The sequence below is a fragment of the Harpia harpyja genome, chromosome 16 (assembly GCF_026419915.1).
Source record: "Harpia harpyja isolate bHarHar1 chromosome 16, bHarHar1 primary haplotype, whole genome shotgun sequence".
NCBI lineage: Eukaryota > Metazoa > Chordata > Aves > Accipitriformes > Accipitridae > Harpia > Harpia harpyja.
The window spans coordinates 14,244,219-14,270,899 of NC_068955.1; the positions used below are offsets into that span (position 1 = coordinate 14,244,219).

Here is a 26,681-nt window from a genome sequence, read left to right on the forward strand (position 1 = left end):
TGCAAAATATATATTATTGCATAACTAAAACTGATGAAAAATATCAGATCAATTGCCTGATTGACATGAATAAAATATACTTAGTACCTAAAAAATGCCTTTGTTTATTCACTGTTTTTAATTTTTAATTTTCAAATGTTTAGTGGAGATTGACAAATATAATGAGATCAATTATGCACATGGGAAAATCAATACTTTGCACAGTTAAAGTTGTTGACATGGAGAACTGCAGCATGAGCAAAAATACCTTCTGATTCATAGGGATGGGACTGGTGCTTATGAACAAACAGACTTTTAGTGTGATGGGGACATAAATTTCAAAACCACATTGTTCCTTAGCTTCTATGCATTGCTGATCCAAATGAGTGGGATACTGTATATGAGTACATTCTGGTCCATATTTGGACTCCCTCTGTACAATATCTATCATAATCTCCTACCTTGTAGAAAGGAATAGGGTTCACCACAGCATGGCATTTCTCGAACACTGTACCCTTCTTGGTAAGAATAGAGCAATGAGTCTCAGCAGATATTTCTAATGAAAGTAAATCATGGACATTAAACAGAGAAAGTTAGGAAAAAGAAATTAAAAAATGAAAAAGAAATGAAAAAAATCCTGGACACACTACCCTAGCTGAGCTTTTGGCAATGATGTATTGAATAAAAGGACAACTTCTTAGCTTGTTAGCTTGCAGACAATACTTTTGTTCAAACAGCTCAGTAAGGCTTTTTCTTTTTTTTTTTTTTTTTTGTTAAGACCAATAGCAATAGGGACTTGAGAAGGCAAAGCCTGGATTTCAGTCACAGCTGAGCAAGTCTAAGACATCCATGGACATTACAATTTCACTGGAAATATCGTCAAAAACCTCTCATTCACCATCTCAATCCCAGATCTCTAGAACGGGATCTGATAAGCTTTCACTAGATATGTATTCTGGAAATCAGAAAAGTCTTGTTGGTGACAGAATTTGTGATGTTCAATCGTCTCAGTCTCTGCTTCTCTGAAACTCTCTCATTCCCCTGGTATGGGCTTATGGAAGTGTCAGACAAAGCTAGCTGGAGAGATCAGTGACAACAAGATCATCCACTTACTGTTCAGTTGACTCAAAGCGCAAGGGTCAGTATCTCTCTCTAAAGCAGGATGGCAATTTCCTGCCCTCCAGGAATCTACAAACAGGGAGGCTGTCCCTTCAGTGATATCCATGCTAGTCATGAAGTCATCTGTAGTGTCTCCATTGTAATTACCACACAAACCTAATAACATCAGAAATGCAGGGGATGGCTGAAAATTAAAGAATGTGTACACAATGGTATGTGTTTCATTCTATAATAGTGAGAAAATTGATTCAAAAGTTCTACATGGAGTGTCACTGAATACTGTAGATCAAGCAGCCAGAGAATCTTGATTATGTACACATTCAGCCACTGAGCCTCTGCCTTATCAAGTTAGGATTGTCCACTTCTATTCAATGACAAATTCATACAGAAGTTTTTGTCTTGTTTTTAGAAAAAAGGCTTTTTCAATGGTTTTAAATCATGTAAAAGAGAAAGGCCATGAAATACGTCTGCAGTTAACACGTTTTTTCTTGTGTACATAAAATCTGTAATGACAAAGAATATACATTTAGACTTTTTTAAAAGCTAAAGCCTCTCTGTAATTCCCTATATAAATTAGAATGCAGGATATGTCTTTGTGGCTAATGTTGCTGTGCAATAAACATAAACATCTCCATCTGGTGCTTATCAGCTGAGAAGCTTTTAGATTCTTAGGGTCATTGTGTTTACAGTGATTGTTGTCCTGGTTTCAGCTGGGATAGAGTTAACTGTCTTCCTAGTAGCTGGTATGGTGCTATGTTTTGAGTTCAGTATGCAAAGAATGTTGATAACACTGATGTTTTCAGTTGTTGCTAAGTAGTGTTTATTCTAAAGTCAAGGATTTTTCAGCTTCTTATGCCCAGCCAGCGAGAAAGCTGGAGGGGCACAAGATGTTGGCACAGGACACAGCCAGGACAGCTGACCCAAACTGGCCAACAGTGTATTCCATACCATGTGACGTCCCATCTAGTATAGGAACTGGGGGAGTGGCGGCGGGGAATCACCACTTGGGGACTAGCTGGGTGTCGATGGGCGGGTGGTGAGCAATTGTCCTGCGCATCATTTGTACATTCCAATCCTTTCATTATTTCTGTTGTCATTTTATTAGTATTATCATTATCATTATTAGTTTCTTCTTTTCTGTTCTATTAAACTGTTCTTATCTCAACCCACGAGTTTTACTTCTTTTCCCGATTTTCTCCCCCATCCCACTGGGTGGGGGGGGAGTGAGTGAGTGGCTGCATGGTGCTTAGTTGCTGGCTGGGGTTAAACCATGACATTGTACACTGTGTTAAAAGAACCATATGCTCCAAGATGTAGAGACCACACAGACTAATTTGTTGCCCCTTCATTGTGTAGTAAAGCACATATTGAAAAAGGCATACATAAAACATGTGAAGAACAGTATTATATTACTAATGAAAAATGTCACCCATCTAATTTCTTTGACTAATTTTAAAGTTATTAGTGAAAAAAAAATTCTTAGCACATCGGTTTTCCAATGCAGGTATTTTTGTTGTATTTTCTTTGAATCTGGAGAAGAAAGTTTATTCCTTAAAGGATGAGTACTAAGCTTTCAAAATTACACTCCCTACATTTTCTCCTTCACATGGGGACTAGATTTCTTACCTAGGGTTCTGCCTTTGAATTGTGATCCAACTTTCACATAGGCCTGGAACACAGGTGATGTTTGAACTACAAGTTCCAGCCCGAAGGTTGTATACATCTGAATGTACATCGAGGACTGTCTGAAAATAGTGATGTCTCCTAAAAGAACAAGGATATTTAGAAAGAGAGATTTTGATGCATAGGATATTACAAAGTAATGATTATAATGTATATGTAAGTGTTCTAGCATTCTGTCTACAAGTCTTCTCCTTCCACACACAACTCTCTGCAGAGGGACAGATGCAATGGAAAAGATGTTAACCTTCCTCTGAAACCTCTGCTATTGGCACTGCAAGAGAAAAGATGCTGGGTTGTGTAAAACAGACATTTAATGTAATTTGGATTTTACATATATTCCCTTTTCTTTACCTGATCTGTAAGGTAGACGCTTAAGTTCATCATCGTCAGTAAGGAGTTCACTCTGAGAAATCACAATTTTGTCCTGTAAGAAAAGGACACGGAATCAGAAGTAATTATCTTACTGATAGTATTTATATGTTCTTTAACTTCAGCAACTGTACTGTCAATGACCTATATAATAGCGAAAGATTCATTCAAGCTTTTTCTCACGTTATTCCATACTGCTTTCAGTTTTCACTTTGAAAATACTCTAACTACTTGAGTTGATGTAGCAACTGAGATCTTTACTGTCTATGCATGAACTGGAACCTACCTTTAGTATCTATCCCCCATAATTTTTCATTTCAGGCTACTAGCAATGACTTTAAGTATTTATTTTGCTAATCTGGTTAATGAAATGCTGGCTAGAACCTGTGGAGGGAATACTTACCTTTGTAGATAGGTAAATTACAGCACTGAGTGATGTCTCAGAATTAGAATAACCAGACTTTTCATATACAGCCATTAGGGTTCCATTGTGTGGCAAGCTGGAACTCTGGAGGAAAATAGTGAAAAGGGAAGTCTGTGTCAGAATAACAATGATTTGTAGAATAAATGTATATCATAGGAAGACCTCAGTTTGTGTTCCAATAGGAAACCAAAGACAGACTAAAATATATCCATTTGATATGGTGTGTTTCTAGACTGCAGGAAATTACCTTCATAAGAACATAAGTGCAAACCCCATGGAACCTGTATGATCTAGAATCAAACGTGGTAACAAAGGAGCCTCCTTCCAGTGAACACCTTCCAGGGCAGGGCAAGTCTTTGCAGTTCCATTGACCCATTGTACATTTACTGAGGAAAACAAGAAATTCTGTATAAGATTATTCTCATACTAAGGTGCTGTTTACCAGCAGAGGATTTGATCCTCCTGTCTGGAAGTTTTGCTGTAGCCGATCAACATGCAAAATTGGTTAGTGAACACAGTGTAACATGCATATACATTCTGAACTTCCATTTCCATTGTTTTGAAATTTCTTTACATTCTAAAAACTCAGCTATTTCCTAGTAATGGAAGATGTAATTTGTATCATTTTTCCCCTTATACTTTCTATGCTTTGATTTTCTTTGTCTGTGTATATCAGTTGAAGTCGTTCATTTTAATTCAAAGTTGCTGAACTCTGGTATGGATTGTCAGTAAACTTTCCTGAATACATTAATCATGAAAAGTGCATTCATTGTTGCAGTTCTGAGGATCAAATTCCATTATTTATTAGAATTATGATAGCAAGAGAAGTAACACCAAAAAAAATTACTCTACTTTTTTTGGAAAAAAAATTCCAGATTTAAAAAATATTGTCTTAAGTCATTATTTTCTGTTGCAAAACAGAAATTTAGTTTTCAGCACTGATTTGATTATCAGAAATGCTGAGATTGCCAGAAAGAAATTGTAAATACTGGATATTTGTTTTGTACTAATTTTACCTCCACTTTCACAGAGGAGATAAAAATGCTACTGTTTTGTGTGGCCTGAAGGAGCATTTATTTTCTACAGATTAATCAGGAAATGAGACATCTACATCTTCATTTACAAATGTATGATTTGTGGCACTCAAAGGTGGCCTCAGAGATGGTATGACACATTTGCAGCTGGTATTGGGTTTGTGTGGTGGGGTTTTGGTAGCGGGAGAGGGGCTGCAGGGGTGGCTCCTGTGAGAAGCTGCTAGAAGCTTCCTTGGCTCTAAGTCGGACCTGCCTCTGGCCAAGGCCGAGCCCATCAGTGATGGTGGTAGTGCCTCTGGGAGAGCATATTTAAGAAGGGGAACCTGCAGTGGGGGAGGGGACGTGAGAGATGGGATGTGAGAGAAACCCCTCTGCGGATACCGAGGTCAGTGAAGAAGGAGGGGGAGGAGGTGCGCCGGAGAAGGGCATGCCCCTGCAGCCCCTGGTGAGACGGCAGGCTGTCCCCCTGCAGCCCATGGAGGGGAGCGGGGGAGCAGATGCCCACCTGCAGCCCGGGGAGGAGCCCACACCGGAGCAGGTGGATGCCCTCAAAGATGGCTGTGACTCCATGGGAAAACCCGCGCTGGAGCACTCTGTGCCTGAAGGACAGCAGCCTGTGGAAAGGACCCATGCTGGAGCAGTTCATGAAGAACTGCAGCCCATGGGAAGGACTCACATTAGAGAAGCTCATGGAGAACTGTCTCCCATGGGAGGGACCCCACGCTGGAGCAGAGGAAGAGTGTCAGGAGTCCTGCCTCTGAGGAGGAAGGGGCAGCAGAGACAACGTGTGAGGAACTGACCCGAACCCCCATTCCCTTTCCCCCCGTGCTGCTAGTGGGGAGGACATAGAGAAAATCAGGAGTGAAGTTGCATCTGTTTTTTGCCCATGACCATAACTGGTGAGTGATCCCTCCCTGTCCTTGCGTCGACCCATGATCCTTCTCTCCTCCCCATCCCATGGGGAGGAGGAGTGAGTGAGTGGCCACATGGTGCCTTGTTGCTGCCTGGGCTTAAACCGTGACACAGCCACCCTCTGAAAAGTTAGGCTAAACTTTCCAATCACTTGGTGAGGATACTCTCCATCCACTCATGAAAGTACCTGTTGCTACTCACCAGGTCCTGCAAGCTGCTTTCATTGTCTCACCGGGAGCATATGTTTTCCCATTCAGCGTACATGGACACTGCCCAATGTGAACACATGTTCGATTCTTTGAGATGTCATCCAGAACAGTTCCTGCAAAAGAAGATAAAATAAATACTTTTCCGTATCCTCACTTAGCACTAAAGCTATTATAGGTTGAATGCCTTCCAAAATCAGCTTGGAATGCTATTTTTGCACAGCTAGTGCCCATAGTTAGCGATATAACATGCAAGAAATTTTCTCTTAATTAAAATAAAACTGACTCTTTTCAAGTGATAACAGCATTTGGCTACTTTGTTATATGAAAGTGCAGACAATTGTCTTCATTTGAAATTTGAACTTAATTTGAAATAACAGTAAGCTTGAATGTTATTTTTTAAAATTTTTTTTTTTTTTTTGCTATGACACTCGAAGCTGGGAATTTTGAAGAATGGCCACATTCTATTTTCTACAGTACTAAGTCTGGTTTTAAATATGTAGCTCACAGCACATTACTTTTGACTACTATAAAATAGTGATGATATTGATGTAAATACCCACATCACAGTAACCTTGGAAGGTATTTCAGTTCTGAAATTTCAAGAAACAATGTAAATGATAGTCATAATTACAATTTTTGTAGGAAGTTCATCTTGAACTATTTTAAAGGGATTTTACAAAATGCCCATAATATTGCAGAACTTCTCTGAGGTATGCTACCTCTTGCTGGTGCCCTGAAAGGCTAGATACCTGTTTGGGATAGGAAATTAATTAAGCTTACTCAATGTATATTATAGTACAGAACTTTAAGCAGGTAGCATATAATTATCCCCTCATGTATCACGGTCTTGTGAGGAAAATGCTTTCACAGCTCTGTTCTTGCAAATAGTGATCTCGAAGGACCATGACTATTCAAGACTCCAGTTACATTATGTTACCTGAGAAATAGCAGTTCTAGCAGCACAATGCCCTGAAATGCACTGCTAGTTCATTATTAAAAAGTCTATTCCACTTGACTGGATATATGCCAAAAACATTTGTATGGGCCATTTAGGGTATGACGAATACAGAAATGATACCTTCTGGACAAAAGCAACCATAGGTACAGTGACTGGAACAGCTGTACTCTGGGTTGGAACAGGTTTTAATACATGGAGAACCACATTCCTCATAGATTTGGTTAGCAGAACATTTTCCCACAGCTGTAACAAACAGTGAAACTGTTAATATTTTTAAAGCGTAAACATAGAAGAATCTCTCGTCTACCACCTAGGATGGAGAAGACCTTGTGATTTCTGGCACTAATGTTCTCTTATCCTGCCTCAATACTCAATTCATCATCTGAATATTCATCATTACCATCATATTCACTCTAGCTTTTATTCATTTTTCATGCCCTATTTATTAGAAACTCCTTTCAGAAGCTTCAAGAATGGCAAACAGGGTATATTGCAGCCTAATAAACTATCACAAATCAGATTTCCTGTAGTACCCGAAGGATTTAAAGACTGTAACTCTTGATCTTCTTTATACTTCCTGCTTCTCAGACATTATCTGCTTTTCAGAATGCAGCTACCTAGCAATTCTAATATATGGAACTCAGAACATGTTTTATTACGTGATAAATTCAAGCAGAGATTTCTCCTTATCCGAAAGAGTAAAAATAAGTGTGGTAGGGAAATAGAGGTAGTTAGAGATAAGGCTGACAAAGAAACAATGAAGACTAAAAAGTTCATTACCTTTGTATATTTGGCATTTATTTGCAAATTCTTAGATTCTCAGCTTTGGTTTTTTGGGAAACAAGGGTTCCAATTCCCTCCTTTTTTTTTTTTAAGCTTTGCCTTTTATCACTTTACTACCAATCGTAGTAATGGTCTACTGGCAACATGAAAACTGCTATGACTTGGAGAAAACCAGGCTGTTATTGTACAGCGATTAGTAAGAATTATTATACAGTTCCGTGAATGCACACAGTGCCTGAATATTTATCTGAATCTATAAAATGCCTTGAGGAGTTTACAGTTTTGAAGGATTAAAACCAATTGCAGACCAACCAAAGAGTAAAATGGGTTACCAGTTTATGTAAGATGGATAACCTTGGAGAATAGGAGGGGAAAAATTATTTTAGAAAGAAGTACAATTTTATAGTGTCAGGGATAATAATGGAGCTTAGTAGGGAACGTTTTCAGTAAGTATGAGGAAAGAACGAAAGAAAACTCAATGTTAAATACAAAACAAAAAATGAAGAGTGGCACCACTACGTGAAGATCAAGAGGAAAATAGAAGAATATGGCACCAGAGATGCAGGGAGGGCAAAACGATGCAAAGCCCTGTAAGTAACAATGGTGAGATGATAGACTATGGCAAGTTAAACAATGACTTCAGGAATATAATTCAACTGGGATTTCACTATTCTTATGCTAAAATCTAGATGGTAGCCAATCTTAAAGATTTTTGAAACAGCATAAGAATCAAGGGATAAGAAGAAATATTTTCCTGTCAAAGCAATTTACCTTACAAATTTGCTACCCATAACCATATATTCATATAAAGGATAAATAAAAATATGATCAAATGATATGCTTCTTAAGGACAATATCATATTAAGCAAGGTCATTCTGAACGCTCCTCTTTTTTTTTGACATGAGCTGCATCTCTGGTAATTTAATGTGTGAGTTCGTATAGAAATAACAACATCAATTTAAGTTACTTTTGACTTTTTTTATGATCAGCATGTTCTCTTATAAAACAATGAATCCTGCTATATAACAGTGACTATAGATTGAAGTTTCAGGTGGATTCAGAAAGACTGCAAAAAGTGATTCAGAACTTTCATAACAAACAGGCACTTGAAAAAAAGTGTGTCTAGTCACATCAAGCTTGGAGAGTAATGGAAGATTTGCTTCCTATTTACTTCCAAACAGTAGTGGTAATTAAGAAGGCTGAGCACCTGAAAATGAACTACTGAAAATCTCCTTTGAATAAAAGGGGCTATGGCAATTGTTAGCAAAAATATTCAAAGACTTCAGAAGCCATTTAACAGTTCTCTCTCTTCACTGGATAATTTGCTAAGTACAGTAATGAAAAAACTGTACTAAGAGAGTAAAGTCTCCTGTTGAAGTCTGAGAAATTCAAAAGTTATCACTTGGTGAATGTTTCTTTCTTTTATGGTTACTGATCTAGGTGTAGGAGCTATGTTTCATACTTCCTCCTTCTCCTTTGAGGTTTCCATCCTCTCCTTACTGCTTTACCAAAGACCACTGTTCTCTTAAGAAAATAATTTGTTTGATTCAAGACAATAGAGACTTTTCTATCAGTTGATTTTAATTCCAGCTAATCATCATTCTCCCTTTATGTAAGATATAGCAAGGTTAAGTACAATATCCTATGAATGAAACATTTGAACTTACAGCAGAAGTTTTCAGTTCTCCAGTTGAACACCATTTGATGGGACATAGCACATTGCCTTGAATACTCTGATAGCGTAGAGCAAGTGCAATTGTTTTGTCCTGGCTCACTGCAGTCCTGCATATCAAGCTGGCAACGAATGACAAACCCATCCTTTGGCACACTGCAGGTTGGTGACACCAAGTTAAGTAGCTGAGAGCAAATAATGGCCTAAATAAAAAGAGAAGGAAAATTGTTCCTGGTAGTATTTCCCCCATGTGAAAACCACAATAGAATATCACTGCTAGTTATGATTTTCTTGTTGGTTTGTTTGTCTTTTTTTCCCCTCTATAGTTTAGTAATTTGTATTTGACTTAAAATGCATGAGAAATTCATGATTAGCGGGGCATATCCATCCATTGTATAATGGAAGGATTTTGATATGTTGAATTAGTTCCATTTCTCATTAAGTTGAAAATTAAGTCATTCTTTCAGTACCATCATTCCCCTAAAAATGGCTGAGAACATTACAGGCAGGGAGTGTGTTGTCTCATGGAGATTCAGTTTCAGGACAAACATCCCCAATGTGAAGATAGCAACACTCATTCCCCTTTGAGCAAACATTTGATTCATCTGTATTGCCTATCATGTTGCCTACTGCAGTATAAGGTCTCAACGAGAAACAAGTAAAAAGGCTAAACCTCGCAGCCAACAGAAGTTCTCTACCAGATTGTCGTGGTTTAACCCCAGCCAGCAACTAAACACCACGCAGCCGCTCACTCACTCCCCCCCACCCAGTGGGATGGGGGAGAAAATCAGGAAAAGAAGCAAAACCCGTGGGTTGAGATAAGAACGGTTTAATAGAACAGAAAAGAAGAAACTAATAATGATAATGATAACACTAATAAAATGACAACAGAAATAATGAAAGGATTGGAATGTACAAATGATGCGCAGGACAATTGCTCACCACCTGCCGACCGACACCCCGCCAGTCCCCGAGCGGCGAATCCCTGCCCCCACTTCCCCGTTCCTATACTGGATGGGACGTCACATGGTATGGAATACACCGTTGGCCAGTTTGGGTCAGGTGCCCTGGCTGTGTCCTGTGCCAACTTCTTGTGCCCCTCCAGCTTTCTCACTGGCTGGGCATGAGAAGCTGAAAAATCCTTGACTTTAGAATAAACACTACTTAGCAACAACTGAAAACATCAGTGTTATCAACATTCTTCTCATACTGAACTCAAAACATAGCACTGTACCAGCTACTTAGGAAGACAGTTAACTCTATCCCAGCTGAAACCAGGACACAGATCAAAGTAATTTTTCAGTGTGAATACAAGTAATATTTACAACGTTCTTCTTCAGAAAAGTATCTTCCTCACAGGACCCACAGAAACTCCTGTTCTTTATTCTCGCTCTTCTTGTTAAAGAGATACTACAAAAGGAATGTTTCTCTGTTTTTCTGTTCTGGGAAAAGGAGTGTCTCGGAAGGATTCTAGCTGGCTCTTCCTCTGTAGTATGAAAACTAAAATTTAGCAAGAGGAATGGTTTCTGTGTTCAAGCTAAGAGATTCTTGGGTTGCTAGAAAAATAAGATGAAACTATTAAGGAAAAAAGAAGAAAAATCTCCTATTTCAAGAGAAAACTTTTTAAGCATTCTGCTATATACTGTATACAAATAAGTACATGAGAATTGCAAAGTAAGATCATATTCTTGTGAGGAAGCACAAACAGAATCAAAGAGCGTGATCATTCTATGTAAAGAGAAAAGTTTTTTAGAGGATAGCCATGAGCACTTGCCATTAGGTATATGGTGACATTATGACCTCCTAGGTAGAAAAAATAACAGGTTGCTGAGAGAAATTGTGGAGTTTCCATCTCCTCAGCTTGGAAGATCCACCCAGGAGATACTCAAAACCTACTACAACATTGTCCGGGACAACCTGCTCTAGCTGACCCTGCTTGAGCAGAGGGGTTGGACTAGATGATCTGAAGAGATCCCTTCCAAACTAAACCATTCTGTGATTCTGTAAAATCTGTGTGGAAAAGGAAAATTCGAGCTTCCCCAACTTAACAGGATCATCCTAAGTAGGATTTGAGTCCTGTATCTGCAAAATCTAAGAAATAGAACCCCTTTTGCTCTTTGCTGCTACTAAGCTTCCTCTTTCAACCATAGTTACATGGATGCATCATGTTTCAGGTAAGCTGATTTTCTTTTCATTTAGGACTGGAAGTGATAGCAGTTGATAGTGGTTGACCCTGTTACAAATGCTGTTATCTGGCTGTATGTTTAAAGCATCGTTGAATGTCTTCAAGTCAGTACAGCTTATAATGTCAGGTCTCTAGTTGTTCAATAAAAAGTTCTTTAAAGCTTCACTGGTTATCATGAATTTCTTGTGGTGACCTGCATGAAATTTCAGAAAGCTGTGAGCTAAATGCTAGCAGGTTTATATAAGCAATATAAATCCAGCCTCAAAAATGCCCACGGGCCTTTTTCAAAATGTATTTTAATGCAGAGAACTCCTTTTCTTTCTCATATCATGCTATACAAATTTTGACTTTATCCATTTTCATGGAAGTCAGTTTTATGACACCACTGCCTCTCTGTTGTTGGTTTCTACCTTTCCACTTCTGTTAAGAATCATGCAACAGAAAAGCCAAGAAGATCTTTCTTACATATTTTTTGTGAGGAATGGTGGAAATTGGTATCTCCTCAGACAGGCAGATCTCTGATGGATCATCCATTTTTTGTAATGCAGCAAATTTATATGTATCCAGCAATTTACCTGTAAATTGAAGGGTTATAATTTGTCAGGAAAAAGCCTTTGCTATGATCTGGCAAAACTCAGATTCTACTCTTTGACTGTGAAAGGTCCTACTAATTAATCTTCCTGATGATAACAGCTACCTCTTTTGCCCTTTAACTGGAGTCTACTCAGTAAAGCATACTTTTATCACCTTGATCATTTCTCTGAGCTACTTCCTAATCTATCACATCTACTACCTTACATGATACCAGCTGCTACGATTTTTCTGCCAGCTGTATTATCTTTTGCCAGCTGCTAATTCATGCCTCTTCTCCTCATCCCCCATTCTTATATTTTCCCCTACATATGCGGTTAAACTCATCACAACCCCAAAAATATTGTATACTTTTTAGAACTCTTTTCTGTGATGTGTATAGAAAACTGCATCTGGCTGTGTTGATCTGAGATTAGTTTACTGTGCAATTTAACGTCTCCACACTAGCACTGTAGTTCAGATTAGCAGTGTGCTTTTAAAGCAAATCTCCCAAACATCCCCACGCTGTACAATTTGATTTCCATTGTGGAGTGGTCTTGGCATACAGTGTTCCTTTAAGATGAAACCAAGCTGGAAGATGTGATACAAGAGCACATGTAACAAGCTCCAACTGCTAATGGGCATTAGTTCAACAGACCAGATTAGAGTGACTCTGAAGTGAACCCCCCAAACCACATATAGCGCAGATGTCATGTCCTCAGCAGCAACTATTTTGTTCTAAAGATCCACCACTCTTGGGACACATTACTTGTTAATGTTCTTGTCCACTATGCTCTTTTTATTATAGCCTCATTCTTGCTTCTGCCTAACATAATAATTTCCCTCACCGTGCCTTGCTATGAACCTAGACTGTTCTGAAAGTTAGGTGAAAGAGTGTTTAGAAATCATCTATTTCTAAAATATGAAAGAGTCCTTATCACTTGTCTGAGGAACCCACAGTATTATCGTCATAGCAAATAATAGTGTGTAGCATAATCGTATGATATGTATGTTGGTGACTTATGGGAGTGCTTTACTCAATTCCGAAACTGAGTGAGCAGTCAGAGCAATATTAGTACAGTATGAAATTTCCACCTTGACTCAGTTTAACTAGTTCCCCTTCCATCTGACTTGTCCTTAGATCTTACCTTCACTCACAAATTCATTCAATTCATAACCATCATAATTTCCACACATTCCACAGGTTTTCCCCATATATTTTTTTTCAGTCAAAACCTAAAATAAAATAAAACAGAACATTTAAAGGGATCACCCTAAGTAAAATTATCTATACAGCATTACCTTTCTCAAACAAATTCAATTCAAGGATCCAATTAAAGGTGATCCTTCTCATTAATTTCAGTGACTTGATTGGAGGAGAAGTTTTAGAAACAGTTACTTCTTTTCCCAATAGGCAAATAGTGATTGTTGCAATTTTTTGATTTAATAAAAGAACAAGATTCTAAGACATTTGCAGAGAATTGAAGGGGGATAATATTCTAAGGAGCCAGAAAAAGTAGAAAATTATGCTGTTTCCTTGCTCATATCCTTGTTGACAGAGCACAAATTTCAGGTTTGTTCTCTTAAGAAATTGAAGGTTACAGGAAGAAAATCTGTTTTCAGAAGAAGGTTGTTCAATTATCTGTTGCTCTGGAAGGTGGTAGTATTACCACGGGCTACAATCAATGAATTATTATGAAAACCTTAGATCAGAGGAAGTAATCTGACTATATTTAGAATACAATGTGTACCCATCACAGTAGCATTTCCTATTATATGTGTGATAGTAATGCTGGTAAATCTCCCAGACAATTTATTACATAAGAATCTCCCTGTTATAGCAAACTTATCAATCTAGACTTCAGTGTCTTTTGTGACATTAATATCACAGTTTACACAGAGAAAATGTATCCCCTTCTCTAAAATATATCAGGGATTTTGGAGGGAAAACATGAAAAGATTCAGAAAAAGGAAAGAAACAAAGGAGCTCATAGGAGCAGCATATGTTTGAAACGAAAAGATGTCCAGGGGAAGCACAGTAGAACTGGCAAAACTATGGCATACACTATTAAATTCTACACAACTTTAAACAACTGCAACATCCCGTTAGCAGAACATCGTAGCTGCTGGAATAGTCTAAGGAAAGCTGAAAATCTGTGAAAGCATCCACAAATCTCAGCATTGGTGGCTTTAGTTAACTACCAATGTTAACTACCCATTAAGTCTAAAGAGATCTTGTCATTCCAGTAAGTCAGTGAGACTTTCCTCTTCTGCTTTATGAGAATACTTTACTAACCATGAGATAGTCAGCATTGTTCCACATGACAACTAGCTCCATCTCCCTCAGCTTGGCCACCAGACGAATGTTGCATCCATAAGGTGCTATTTGAATTCCATTGCTGGTGTAAGGCAACTTAATGACACTGTAATAAGGCGAGAAGAAAGACTGACATTCTCATACCAATATTATGCAGGTACTAGTTATCTTTTTTAGATATAATACACATACAATCTGAGTACTTGCAGCAACATGAAATAGATTTTTTTTTCCTTTGTAACTGTAAAATTTCAAGATACATTAAAATTTCTGTTGATTGAATGTCAGCAGTTTCACAGAAGAATCACCAGGAGATGGTTGCATAGGGATTATAATAGTGCAAATGTTTGCACAGGACTTGGCATCTTCACTTGGTTTGGTTTTATTAGGGCATAGTTATATGTTTCAAGAACTTGCAACAATACAGTTTGTGTGGTAGAACTATTGTTGATTATCCTGAAGAGCTTCTATGGACTACAGCCTGTTAATATAGGAATTACTGCTACAACTGAAAACTGCCAAGTTTAGAGAAACCCATAATAGGAATGTTGTAACAGAATGAGGTTTTCATCCTTGCGGCTGAATTCTAAAGCTACAGACTAACAACATTAAAGTACAAATATATTTTGCTAAGTACTCACTAAGAATGTGATACAATCATAGAAAAGTTGGTTGGAAGGGACTTCCTGAAGTTGCGCAGGCCAGCCTTCCACCTGAAGCAGGGCTATGTGCAACACTAGAACAGGCATAAACTACTAAAGGAAGTTTTTCTAAATACAGTTTGCTAAATTAAGGTAGAGCTGCAAGTTGTCTTTTTGTTGTGATGGTTATTGTACCCAGGTAACTACAATAAGATACAGACAATCCACAGTCAATTATTTCCCATATCTGCATGTAGTCACAGACAAAAAGTCAACACTGCCTATCTGATAAAAATGCTGAAAACTTTCCTGGAGAAATTTCCTTGTATGGGAGCAATTTGTCTAGAAGAATGAATGAGGCAGAACCCAAAGTTTCCCATCAGTGTAATTCCTCAGTAAAACAGTGGTTTTCTGGATGTAATAATCCTTGCAATAACATGAACAGTTAGTGGTCTCATAAGCAAGGACTTCTTTGTAAGCCCCTCCAATGTTTCTCTGTTGGTTGTATAGTTCATATATGTCTTATACCCTATGTATGTGTTATCTTTAGCACAGAGGGTTCAGAGTTATCTAAGTCTCAAATCAAATGAACTCTAAGCAAAACACAGGAATTTCAAGTAGTATCTACTAAAGGGTATAAGCCATCCCATCTGTGCTTGTAGTAGAGATAAACATAAGCAGACTGGTAGTATCTAGGAGACTGTAGTTTCAATGTGAGAACTGTTTTGGTCTGAGAAGGTTAGTTTATCTCTTGGCCTACACAAATGTACTCTAAGCTTGATTCAAGTAACTGCAAATGAAATACTTATCTAGAGAGTATGCTTGATAAGAAGAAATGGGAGTAGAGTCCAGTTAGGTGTGCTAACTTCCGTAATTTGTTAGTTTATTTCTGATACAAAATGGTCTTCTTCAGTGCAACTGCTATATAACTCCTGGCCTTCTTTAAACACTTTTCCCCCCATTCATTGCAGAATCTTACCCAACACTCCTGACAGAAATGCTGCCTTTCTCAACAATGACAACAGAAGGTCCCAGCTCAATAATGATCCTTGCAATTTTTTTGTCCAGCCCACGGCGGAACTGAATGTTGAAGTCTGGGCTGGTTTCATCACATACAGTTGCAAAGATATAGTTGCAGGTCCCAGTGAAGTCATACTGGTATTTATCAAAGGTTGAAAAATGCCCTCCACCCCAGGTAGAACAGGAATCCTTGCTCAAAACTATAAAAGTGAAAGAGAAAAATGGATTTAGGTCTCCTAACAGCATATTCGCTCATTCTGATTGATGTTTCAAATAAAAATAGCGTGAAAAGCTAGTAAGTTTCTACTCAGATTAATTACGTGAACAACATCCTAGCCATTTTTTTTCGTAACCTTGAAATTTTATCTCAAGTCAGGAATTGATACAATAGTTGGGGTCAGAGCAACATTCTTATTTACTGTAAGCAGAGGAGAGCTCCTTAGCTTCCTGGCTTGGGAAACACCCTTCCATCTCCTTTGTGGATAATATAAAGGTTTACCTTCTTATTTCAGTCTGCTCGATCTGTTTGCAAAGGTGACAGCTTGCTACTGCAGAGACCTTTAACATCTCAGGCACAACATTTACAAAGCTATCTATGGCATTACTGTATCATGATTCATTGCACAGTCAGATCATTAGATATCCAGAGACAGTCCTCAAAGCCCAACTTGTAAGTCCCCACTTTTTTGGCTCTATGTTTGTGTAACAAAGTTCCAGCCAGCTTTGTAAATATATGAAATGTTTTAATCAGTTTTCATTTTTAAAAAGTAATCACTTTTCTTCTGAATGGACAGATCTTAGGAGGTTTAAATGAATCATAAGAAAGAGATACAACTCCAGCGCTTGATGTTAGATATTTCTATACCTACTTAAAGCATTTGAACAGTCCCTCTGAAGTTGACAGAACTACTGAAGTAAGTAAAATCCTTGGTTATGTATTTCCAGACTCAGATCATTACTGTTCATTTTTTAATTATTTTTTGCTTATGGAGTTATATGAAGCTCAGGTACCTTAGAATGTATCTTAGAAGCACAAAGTATCAGCTAAGTTTAGCAAAGTCTACCTGCAATTTGTATTCACTGCTTTAAAGCCCAAACATTTTTTATTCTTTAAGAGTGATCAAATGACTGCAGAATGCTACTGGTTTTATTCAGGTCATGTAGAAAATACTGTTTTCCAACAAGCTGTTACCTGTTGGCAAAAAGTACTCCTCTTCCATACTTCTGTGCTGTCCAGATAGTCTGACTGGAAAATAGGAATCGGCTAATTGTTACCATTCATCCTTCATGCCCAATTCCAGCTATTTTAATATATTGTGCTTAAGTGATACTGACCAGCAAACCCCAGCTTTTTCAGAGCATGCCAATGAATGATTACCTGCAGTTGCACATGGTCAGAGTGCAATAGGTGCCCCTTTCTATAAATATAGGAGTGTCTTTAATGTACTTGTTTTTATTTAAATCTTATAATAGAAAAATAACAAATTGGAAGGTCAATAACTCAAGAAAGTTTAAAACTAGATTATAAATTTGTCTTCTGAGTTCAGTTTTTATTAAATGGCATCTAGGGATTTTCTTTTAATTTGTGTATATCCATGCCCTACTGTTCCTCTTGTAAGAACAGACAGAAGACAGAGATGAGTTGCTGAATATTTTTTTTTTTGGCTGATCACAAGTACTCAGCTATTTTTACCTTTAGGATGAACTTCATGTAGCTTTTCCATGCTTATGCTGAATGAGAATTCATGCAATTCAAGCCACTCTCTGTGTCTTCTGCCTAAAGAAATGCTTCTCATTATAATAAATTTGCATTTTATATCATTCTTTTTGTTCTACACCTCTGCATTTTCCCCAAACTAGATTAAGAACTTCATTGTCAACCACTGAAATGCAGCAACTTTTGGAGTACACAGAGCTGCTTTTTAACAGTATGCAACAGTAAAGCACAGTATTTTTACATAAAACATTAAGATTATGGGTTACTAGGAAGAATGTCTGTAAATAGAATGATACAAAAATTGTTCAGAATACTAGAACTGATATCCATATTTATTTTAGAAAGGTTCTAGTGAAAATTGTGTGTTTTCAGAAGGGTTATAGCCTTCTGTATCCTGTCTTAGCAGAGGAACAGCATGTCCTGTAAAATACAGTGTATCATGACAGCATGATGACATTTATTCATTCTTGTCATGGATGTGGAAAACTAAATATTTAATGAATGAAATTTAAATTGAAAAGTCAGCGCCTCACATTTCTTCAGAAAAGAACATGAAAAGTTGTATTGGTTCTGACCAAGGGTTGATGTAGCTTGGTATTTTATCTCCAGTAGTGATCATTAAGAGACTGCCCAAGGGAAGAGTCCCACCAGGTCAAGCATGAATACTTCCCCAGATATTCTCTCAGACTCCAATTATTTTCAATTCAGGGGATTTTGTGAGGCTATTGGGATTTGTCTGCTTACCCGCCTTGTGCTCTGGCTTCCAAGTACTTGTCCAGCCTCCTTTTAAACTGAAGTGAAATTTCTTTGTAACAGAAAATACCACAATCACTGCTGTCAAAAGTTACCATTTTAATTATGAGTTAACACTTTAGTGATATCTGCCTTTCTAACAGTACTTCTGATAGCTAGTATTTTTAGTACTTCAGAGCTATAATACGCTAATTATTTTGTGCTTTGGTGTGGCACACATTTTTATGCAAGTACAATAGTCGGATGTTACTATCTTTTGTATTTCTTAAGACTCAGAAGGACTAGCACAAATTTGCAGTAAGTAGGCAGCTGGAGTTAATTTTGCTTACAGATTTGGTTGCATACACACAAGCCATTCTTAGGAGTTAAGGGAAAACTTCTGGGAAACTTCCAGAACTGTGGCAACAATAGCTTCAGCTGGCACAGCTGGATGTTGAAGTGGAGATCTGTCCATACCCTGACTCCCCATTGGTTGCTGGCTATAAAGGCGAGGAAGAACTATGCCATATTCTGATCTTTCACTTGCACATAAATTTGTTTTAACCTGCAATCTTTAAAATAATCTCATAGACCTAGCCCATATGGACAATCAGCTTTATTTCATTTCCTAGATTTTGCAGTGTCAAAAGAATCTATTTCCTAAATTCTTCGATAATATTAGGCAGTAATCTGCAGGAATGAAAATCAAACAGATCACACAAACGACCTCAACAGCAAATTTCTAAATGTGGAAGGCTACTAAACTCCTCACAGTTTCTATCCTTAGGCATCAAAACCTCAGCATGGCACACTAAAGCACTTTCCATTTAGTGTAAAACTTACCAGAGTGAGACAATATATTATACCATCTTTTTATAGGCAAACTCTTCATTCAGAATTTCTAAAACTAATGCTTTAAAATGTATGGTCCTTGAGGCAAGGACTTATTTTTATTATGTGTTTTGTACAGTGTCTTCTGCAATATAGAACTGATACTGAATGAAGTTGTTATGCATAGTTGCAATGTGAACATTAAATACCAGGTCAGGCACTTACTTCTTTGCAGAGATTCTTTCTGTTTTTGGAGAAAAAAATGGGGCCAATAATCTCCTTCAAAAGCTGTGAAAGGAAAAGGACAACAGGAAGAAGTTATCCTCTGAGCACAAGGAAGCTGAATATTTGTATATTTATTTATTTTTAAATATCGTACAAGTCTAAGCAGGGTCAGCACATATGAATTGCATCCTGCCACACAAAACTGAATGGAAATTATAGTGGAAAACCCACATAATTCAGCTTGTAATAAAAAATTCTTCTGCAACCAGTAAAATGTTACCAAAAGCTGCCAGAAATCCTATGCAATGTGAGATTTCCTGTACTTCATCCACAAATCCGATGTTCCTCGTTAAAAAAATGTGGGATAAATCTTTCCTCATGTTTTTGAATTCTTATTCCACCATGTCCTGGTTTCAGCTGGGATAGAGTTAATTTTCTTTCTAGTAGCTGGTACAGTGTTATGTTTTGGATTTAGTATGAGAATAATGCTGATAACACACTGACGTTTTCAGTTGTTGCTAAGTAATGTTTAGTCTCAAGTCAAGGATTTTTCAGCTTCTCATGCCCAGCCAGCAAGAAGGCTGGAGGGGCACAAGAAGTTGGGAGGGGACACAGCCAGGGCAGCTGACCCAAACTGGCCAACAGGGTATTCCATACCATGTGACATCATGCCCAGTATATAAACTGGGGGAAGTTGGCTGGGGGGATGGATCGCTGCTCGGGAACTAACTGGGCATCAGTCAGTGATTGGTGAGCAATTGCATTGTGCATCACTTGTTTTGTATATTCCAATTCTTTTATTATTATTATTGCCATTTTTATTATTATTATTAATATTATTATTATTTTCTTCCTTTCTGTCCTATTAATCTGTCTTTATCTCAACTCATGAGTTTTACTTCTTTTTTTCAATTCTCTCCCCCATCCCACTGGGTGGGAGAGAGGGAGTGAACGGCTGTGAGGTGCTTTGGTGGTGGCTGGGGTTAAACCACAACACACCATCTGGGTAGAAGTAGTGGAGGGAACAGCCAAAACTGGGAAAATATGGGAAAAGTAATGTCCCATGTGTTCTTCACAAGAATCATGGGATCTGTAGCCAAAGAGTGGGAAATCCCCAGCCTTAGTTGTTGCTTTTGCTGCTCATGTTAAGGCAGAATGATGAAAGTTGTTACCTGCTCCCTTTCACACACCTCTTCACAGGGCCTATTCTGCTTATAAGAAGCCAAGGAATATTTATGTGTGTACTCTAAATGTGGAGTACAGTATGGTCCCTCTTCTGTCACAAACCCAGATCTCTGCATGTGCACAACTGCACCATGTCCTCATACATACCTAAAGGTTCTTTTGCCTAGCAGCTTGCTTCCTGCCCAAAGTGTGAAGAGAGTAAGACAGATGTTGAGAAGGGCTGCCACAGCCAATCTACAAGTAGCGAGCCCTGTGCAGGGACAGAGATGGTGCATGCATGGAGTGAGCTTTCATAAAGTCAATAGCTGGATGGTAACAACCAAAGCAATCTGTAAGAAAAATGACCTGGGGTACTTCAGAAATGTGCTACTTATTTTTAAAGTTTGTCAGGTCCAATATTTCTTAGATAGGAGGAGCAAATATCCTGTAGAAACCATATAATTCTCTATTATATGTTTAGGACCTTTTGCAACAGAGAAAATGTTACGGCACAAGGTTTCTTTAATCACATAAACCAGGCCAAGTCTACATACATATCTATATATACACTACAGGTCTGCAGGCTCTTCTTGCTTCTTTATATACGGAAGAGAGTAAAAGCTTCTAGGGAGCTCACTAACTGTAATAGACTCTCTAGCCAATTCCACGCTGTGCTGCTGAATGTGAGGTAATATTTATCATGTGGTATCTCAAGGATTGTAGGAAAATAAGTGAGGTTCTGCCTCATATGTGAGGCTAGATTAAGGCACAAGAGGGCAATTTGGAGAACAAGACTTTCAGCCCATGCCTTTGCTTTGGATCTGAGATCCAGACAACTCCAACTTCCCCATCAGTCTATGCCTCAGTTCTTCTCTGAAATAATACTTAATCAAAAAGATGTTATCTGGATCAACTAATCTAAGCTTTTAGGAGCTAAAATACTACATTGGTGGAATTATATACAATGAATATCTAGACAGAAGGGAAATAAATCAAGGATGTAAGCTCAGTGACAGAAATGCTCCTACCCCAAATGTTCTAATAGTTTTAACTGGCTGAGATGAATGTCATTTGTCTAGACTCTTTTCACAGGCTGTGAAAGTAAATACAAATTTGCTGAGTACAATTTGTCTGCAAAATATATGTCTATCATGGAACAAATGGATTATACACAAAAAATTATTTCTCTCCATTGGTGTAAAGGAAACCTTAGGTGACTGTCTGCAGTGTAAATGCCAAGGCAGAAGTTCAGTGAGATGTATTCCCTCTATCTTTCTTCCTAGATATTGTGTCCATTTCAGTGGGACAGTGCTCTACAAACAAAAAATGAAACTCAAGAGTACAATGTAACATATTTTTTCTAAGTTGGAGTAAGTTACCTGCGTAATAACTTCTTGACAAACTAAAAAAGAACATTTCTACAAGAAAGAAATAGCACAAAGTGATCTCATTAGCTGTTGAGTTGCAAGCTGCTATACTCACTGCATGGCCAGCACTTCAATTTCTACCGCTGTGTGACACACTCATCAGAAAATCATTGTAGATCCTACTCACACTGCCTTGTCCACTATAATTGGTCAGCACTGGCCAATAATTGTTTGAAATTTTGCCAGTGTTTCAGTACAACCTCCATGGTCAGCCTGCAACTCAGCAGGTGTCTCTAGAATACAGCATGCTTCTTACCCTGTCCTTCCAAGTTCCTAGTGAACCACACATCACACTAAGTACACCACAAAAAGTAATAGTCAGTTTATGTGGCTATCAAGCTAACACTCTTTACACCTAGAGTTGCTGCTGCCTTTTTTGAACCCCTTGGTTTTGGTATGTCCAGTAGTTCAATAATCTATTATTGTTGGTTTAACAGTTTTGCAATTGCTACAGTTTAATCCCAAACTACAAACACTACATTAATGGGATTTAAGAGTGTCTAACAGCTGCCTTTGGAGGATATTTGATTTGGAGGAACTGAAGATATGCCTAAAATTTTATTTCAAGTGAGATCTATCTAGACAGCTTGATGTAAAACAAAAAGTCTAATACTTTATGGACACATATTTTAGATCAGAACAGACAGTTTGGTTTACAAAGCTTATTTGTAAGCTTTTCAAACTCCAAATTCACAAGTCTAAGCATGCCAAACAGTTATAAAATGTTACAAATACCCTAGGTTTGGTATTTAGATTAAAAAATCGAATGTAATAATCATCCTGGATTATATGGAGGTGTGCAAGAGTTATACCGAAAATAACTAAGGATATGAAATCCACTTTAATGTTTTGCTCAAAGAATAGCTAGTAAAACAAATACAGAGCCATTTGCTGACTATCTGCCAAACACTCTGTATCCTGTTAGATCAAACTATTAAACAAATTACAGTACAGTAATTATTCTCAGCATTTATGTTCTTTTTCTCACATTTAAATCTGAAGAGATTAATAAAATCATCCTGGAAATGTTATTAACCATTCACAACCACATGAAACGGCAGATTGTATAGATGCAGCAAGTGCTGTGGCCCCATGCAGCAGTTGTATCTAGCAACCATTTAGGAATTTTCCATTGAAAAGGCTGTCCCAGTGGTAAATGAGATTTCTAAACTACTGAAATCTTCCTTACTGACACTTTAGTATTACTGCAAGTATTCTGTTTTCCTTTGAGAAATGAGATGATTTTGAGTTGACGTGAAATACTTGATTTTGCATTAGCTCAATAGAACTGTAAATAGACTTTCACTTTTTGTAAATAAAGGAAGTTTTACTTTCAATTCCTACTCTACACAAGCTAGCCCGACTTCCTTGAGAATTATGTCTGTCAAAATGCAGTTTCTGTGTGGTCAGTCTGTCTAGTTCGTGACAGCAATACAATCCAGACAGGGAACCTGACTTACTGTGAAGAAATAAGTAATTTTGTTCCTATGCTACAGTTACTATGAGACGTCCCTATGGGAAAATAAAATTTTATGTTGTAATGACTTCAATCAAAGTATTTTATATCAGCCAAATGAATGGAAACAAAACATTTCCATTTGATGCAGAACACTGAAATGAAATCTTTTTTGTACTTCCAAACAGAAATAATTTAGGATTTCTGTTCTGTAAAGGGTTCAGTTTTTCTCTTCTCATTTGGGACAAAAATAAATGTTGAAATGTCAGAAGTTCTGGAAAAGACAAGAGCTTTAAAATAAATTATATAAGCCTAAAATGAAATTTAACAGCAAGGGTAGTGCTAGAGTCATAGCTGTAATACTAGTCATCAGTTGTACATGTTCATGATGGTTTCTCTTCAATACGAAATTATTAACTCCCTTTGTCTCTTGCAAAACAAGACGGCTGAACAGCATAAATCAAGGTAACTTCCTAGTTACATACTCAGTAAGAAAAAATATCACAACTGTACACAAACATCCCTTAAGGACCCATGCACAGTTTTGACTATTGAAATAACTAAAGTGGTGAAGCCTCAATTTAATCAATGAATTGGCATCTCTTATTAAGTAGAAGCTAGAACTAACAGTTTTAATCTGGTTTTAAACTTCTGTAGTTTTTTTTTTTAATTGGGCTAATGCATGTATACTCCTTTTCTTGGGTTACCAAGGGAAAGAGGAAGTGGGTCTTCCAGTTTCCATCAGATTCTGCATCAAATATATGTCCTTACAATGAATGTTTTCTAGTTAGAGACAGACTCAAGGTATGGAATTTGGATGCAGATCCATGAAGAGTAGAATTTGAGTCCTTGCTTTGATTTAACTCATTCTAAAGAGACAAGACTTGGATCTAGAGTTTGAAACAATGAGCATCCTGCATGTCGGCCAGTTTTAGATCATACAGATCAACCTCTTATGGCTCAGATATGCCTCCAAAAATTGTCTGATTTCAAAATCTTACTTGACAGAATGAAATCTCTATTTATTTTCATAGTCTCCAACCTCGCATGGCACTCCAAGGCCCCAAAATATTGATACATCCCAAAGTGAGAAGACTGCTCTGTAAGAATTTTCTAGATCCTACTGTTAGGCTTTTATGTTTAAATTCAACTGAAGTGCCATCCTAGACAACAGACTCCTTTATAGATGAGGCCTTATTTGTAATTGCCAAGTTTATACATAAAGCTTGTGGCTGAGGAGGGGTTGACAGTAATTTTCCATTTGATTGCAAATATTAGTATTTACAGTAATACATCTACTCATCTACCATATGAAGTCATGTAGATTAAGAACTTGCAGGCATCTGCATTTGGGGTTAGGACCCATGTTCAGGTACTTCACTTGATCTTGGTTACAATGGTGCTCATACAGTGAATGGAGTTATACCTCATTTATAACAGTATAGCTGAGATTAGAAATTGGCTCTGAGAGTCTACAAAAGGGTTAAGTTGCTTATATTTTAATTTTTTTAGTGCTACAGTTTAAGTCAGTGATTTAAGAGTAATACATGTCCTTACGCAATTTGAACTATATGGTTCATTAAATGTAGTAAACACAATACAGAAGAAATAAATTTAACTTTGTTCAGACTAAAGCAAGTGAACTATGCTTTTTAGCAGCTTGCAACCTGTTCTTGAAACCAGAACTGTAACAATTGGTAATTACAGAGAATATACAGAAGAGAGAAAAAGAAACTACTATCTTAAGCAATGCCAAATCATGGCAAAAAAGGCTCACTCTCAAGGAATTTATTGAAAACACTACAGGAAGAGGAATGAGTAAGGCAGCAGAGTAGCTACAGAATCAATGATCTTCCTTGTCAGTCTTTTTTAAAAAATTACACAGTCACCTGATATTCAGATGGGTTGGATCAAAAAAGTAAGACAGAGCCCTTTAAAAGACTAAAGAATTATACTGAATAATATTTGGAGGAATACTTTAAGAGTCATGTAAAATTTTTAGACTGCTATCATTTGCCTGTTTTCCAGCACAGGATTCTTTCTATCACATCATTTTTCAAAAAAGTAATGCCATCACATAGCTCATACTTAATAATTTTTGCAGTTTGTTTAACAAAGGAAAAGGTTTTGATCAACACTCTACACAGAAGATATACAGCTTCCATAATGACATCACTAGGGCCTGGCATCACAAACATCTGAAAGATGCAGGCACTCAGCAGCTTAGAAACAAAATATAAGTCCATTAAAAAAACATTCCCTGTATCTAGGGAACCAGTTTTAGGGAATGATCCAACAGTAACTACATTTCTTAAAAAAGTTAAGAACAAATAGTTCTGTTTCAGTCATGTATTTATTAAATATGCAGTTGTGTTTTAAGATGCAGTGAGGGAGAAGGAAATGTATAAACTTAATTCTGATGGTTGTGGGAAAGGAGAGCAAGACCTGAACCTCATGTGTTGTGATATTATGATGGAGTCACACACTTTGTTTCAATACATGCATATTTTCTTTCAAATCATATACCAATAGGAAGACAGGCATCTTAGACTTACCGGCAGATTGCAGAAAACTGCAGAAGATGAGCAGTATTACTGTCGGAAACATGATGCATGCCCTAACTGGAGAATTTTTTCAGTACTCTCCTCTGTTTCAAATGGGCAGTGCCACTGCTGCAACTTTCTAGGCTTACCTCTTCAAGCTTGGATGCTTTATATATAGAATTGAAATGCCCTCCCTCATTCCCATGGCTTTCAGAAATTGCAACAGCAGAGTACCCGCCAAACAGGATCTCCTCTTTATCAAGTTCAACACACCTAAATGCCATTTAGAAAGAAAAGAAAGAACACAAATGTCCTCCAGTTCATTATCATTCTTACAAGGTTTTTATAATGGCTTCTATTTGTAACAGCTCAAACACATTTAACTTCATTTACTGAACAAATTTGGTATTATACCCAAAAGCAATATGCAAAAAGACAAACAATACACAAATTATGATCACCATCTGATAAAGAGAGGAATAATATTGGACCAGTACACAAAGTGGAAGAATGAAGTGCAGGAGTTTTGGAACTGCTGGAAAGAATGTGTGGATAAAAGATGGTAAGGCATGAATGAACAGAGATACACATCTCAGATTTTTTTTATTAACTCTTCTTTCATTAACTTTTATTCACTCTCCTGAGTGACTGTGTTCATGTCTCCCTTGTGTGACTTTTTAAGAAAAACAATAAACTTTGCCTCAGTAAAA

General features: G+C 37.4%; 1 protein-coding gene across 1 annotated transcript in view; it reads right to left on the reverse strand.

The window, feature by feature from the left end:
- MUC6 (mucin 6, oligomeric mucus/gel-forming) overlaps window positions 1-26,035 on the reverse strand; it is a 60,005-nt gene extending 33,970 nt beyond the window's left edge. The window contains exons 1-15 of the mRNA XM_052812063.1: window positions 25,984-26,035; window positions 19,382-19,444; window positions 15,836-16,076; window positions 14,195-14,321; window positions 13,047-13,134; window positions 11,794-11,903; window positions 9,139-9,346; window positions 6,808-6,930; window positions 5,722-5,842; window positions 3,822-3,960; window positions 3,554-3,658; window positions 3,133-3,205; window positions 2,725-2,862; window positions 1,093-1,254; window positions 441-535 (exon numbers count right to left, since the gene is read on the reverse strand). Of these exons, the coding sequence (XP_052668023.1) occupies window positions 441-535; window positions 1,093-1,254; window positions 2,725-2,862; window positions 3,133-3,205; window positions 3,554-3,658; window positions 3,822-3,960; window positions 5,722-5,842; window positions 6,808-6,930; window positions 9,139-9,346; window positions 11,794-11,903; window positions 13,047-13,134; window positions 14,195-14,321; window positions 15,836-16,076; window positions 19,382-19,444; window positions 25,984-26,035 (1,845 nt within the window). The remainder of the gene's footprint in view (window positions 1-440; window positions 536-1,092; window positions 1,255-2,724; window positions 2,863-3,132; window positions 3,206-3,553; window positions 3,659-3,821; window positions 3,961-5,721; window positions 5,843-6,807; window positions 6,931-9,138; window positions 9,347-11,793; window positions 11,904-13,046; window positions 13,135-14,194; window positions 14,322-15,835; window positions 16,077-19,381; window positions 19,445-25,983) is intronic.
- Window positions 26,036-26,681: the final 646 nt, after the last annotated feature.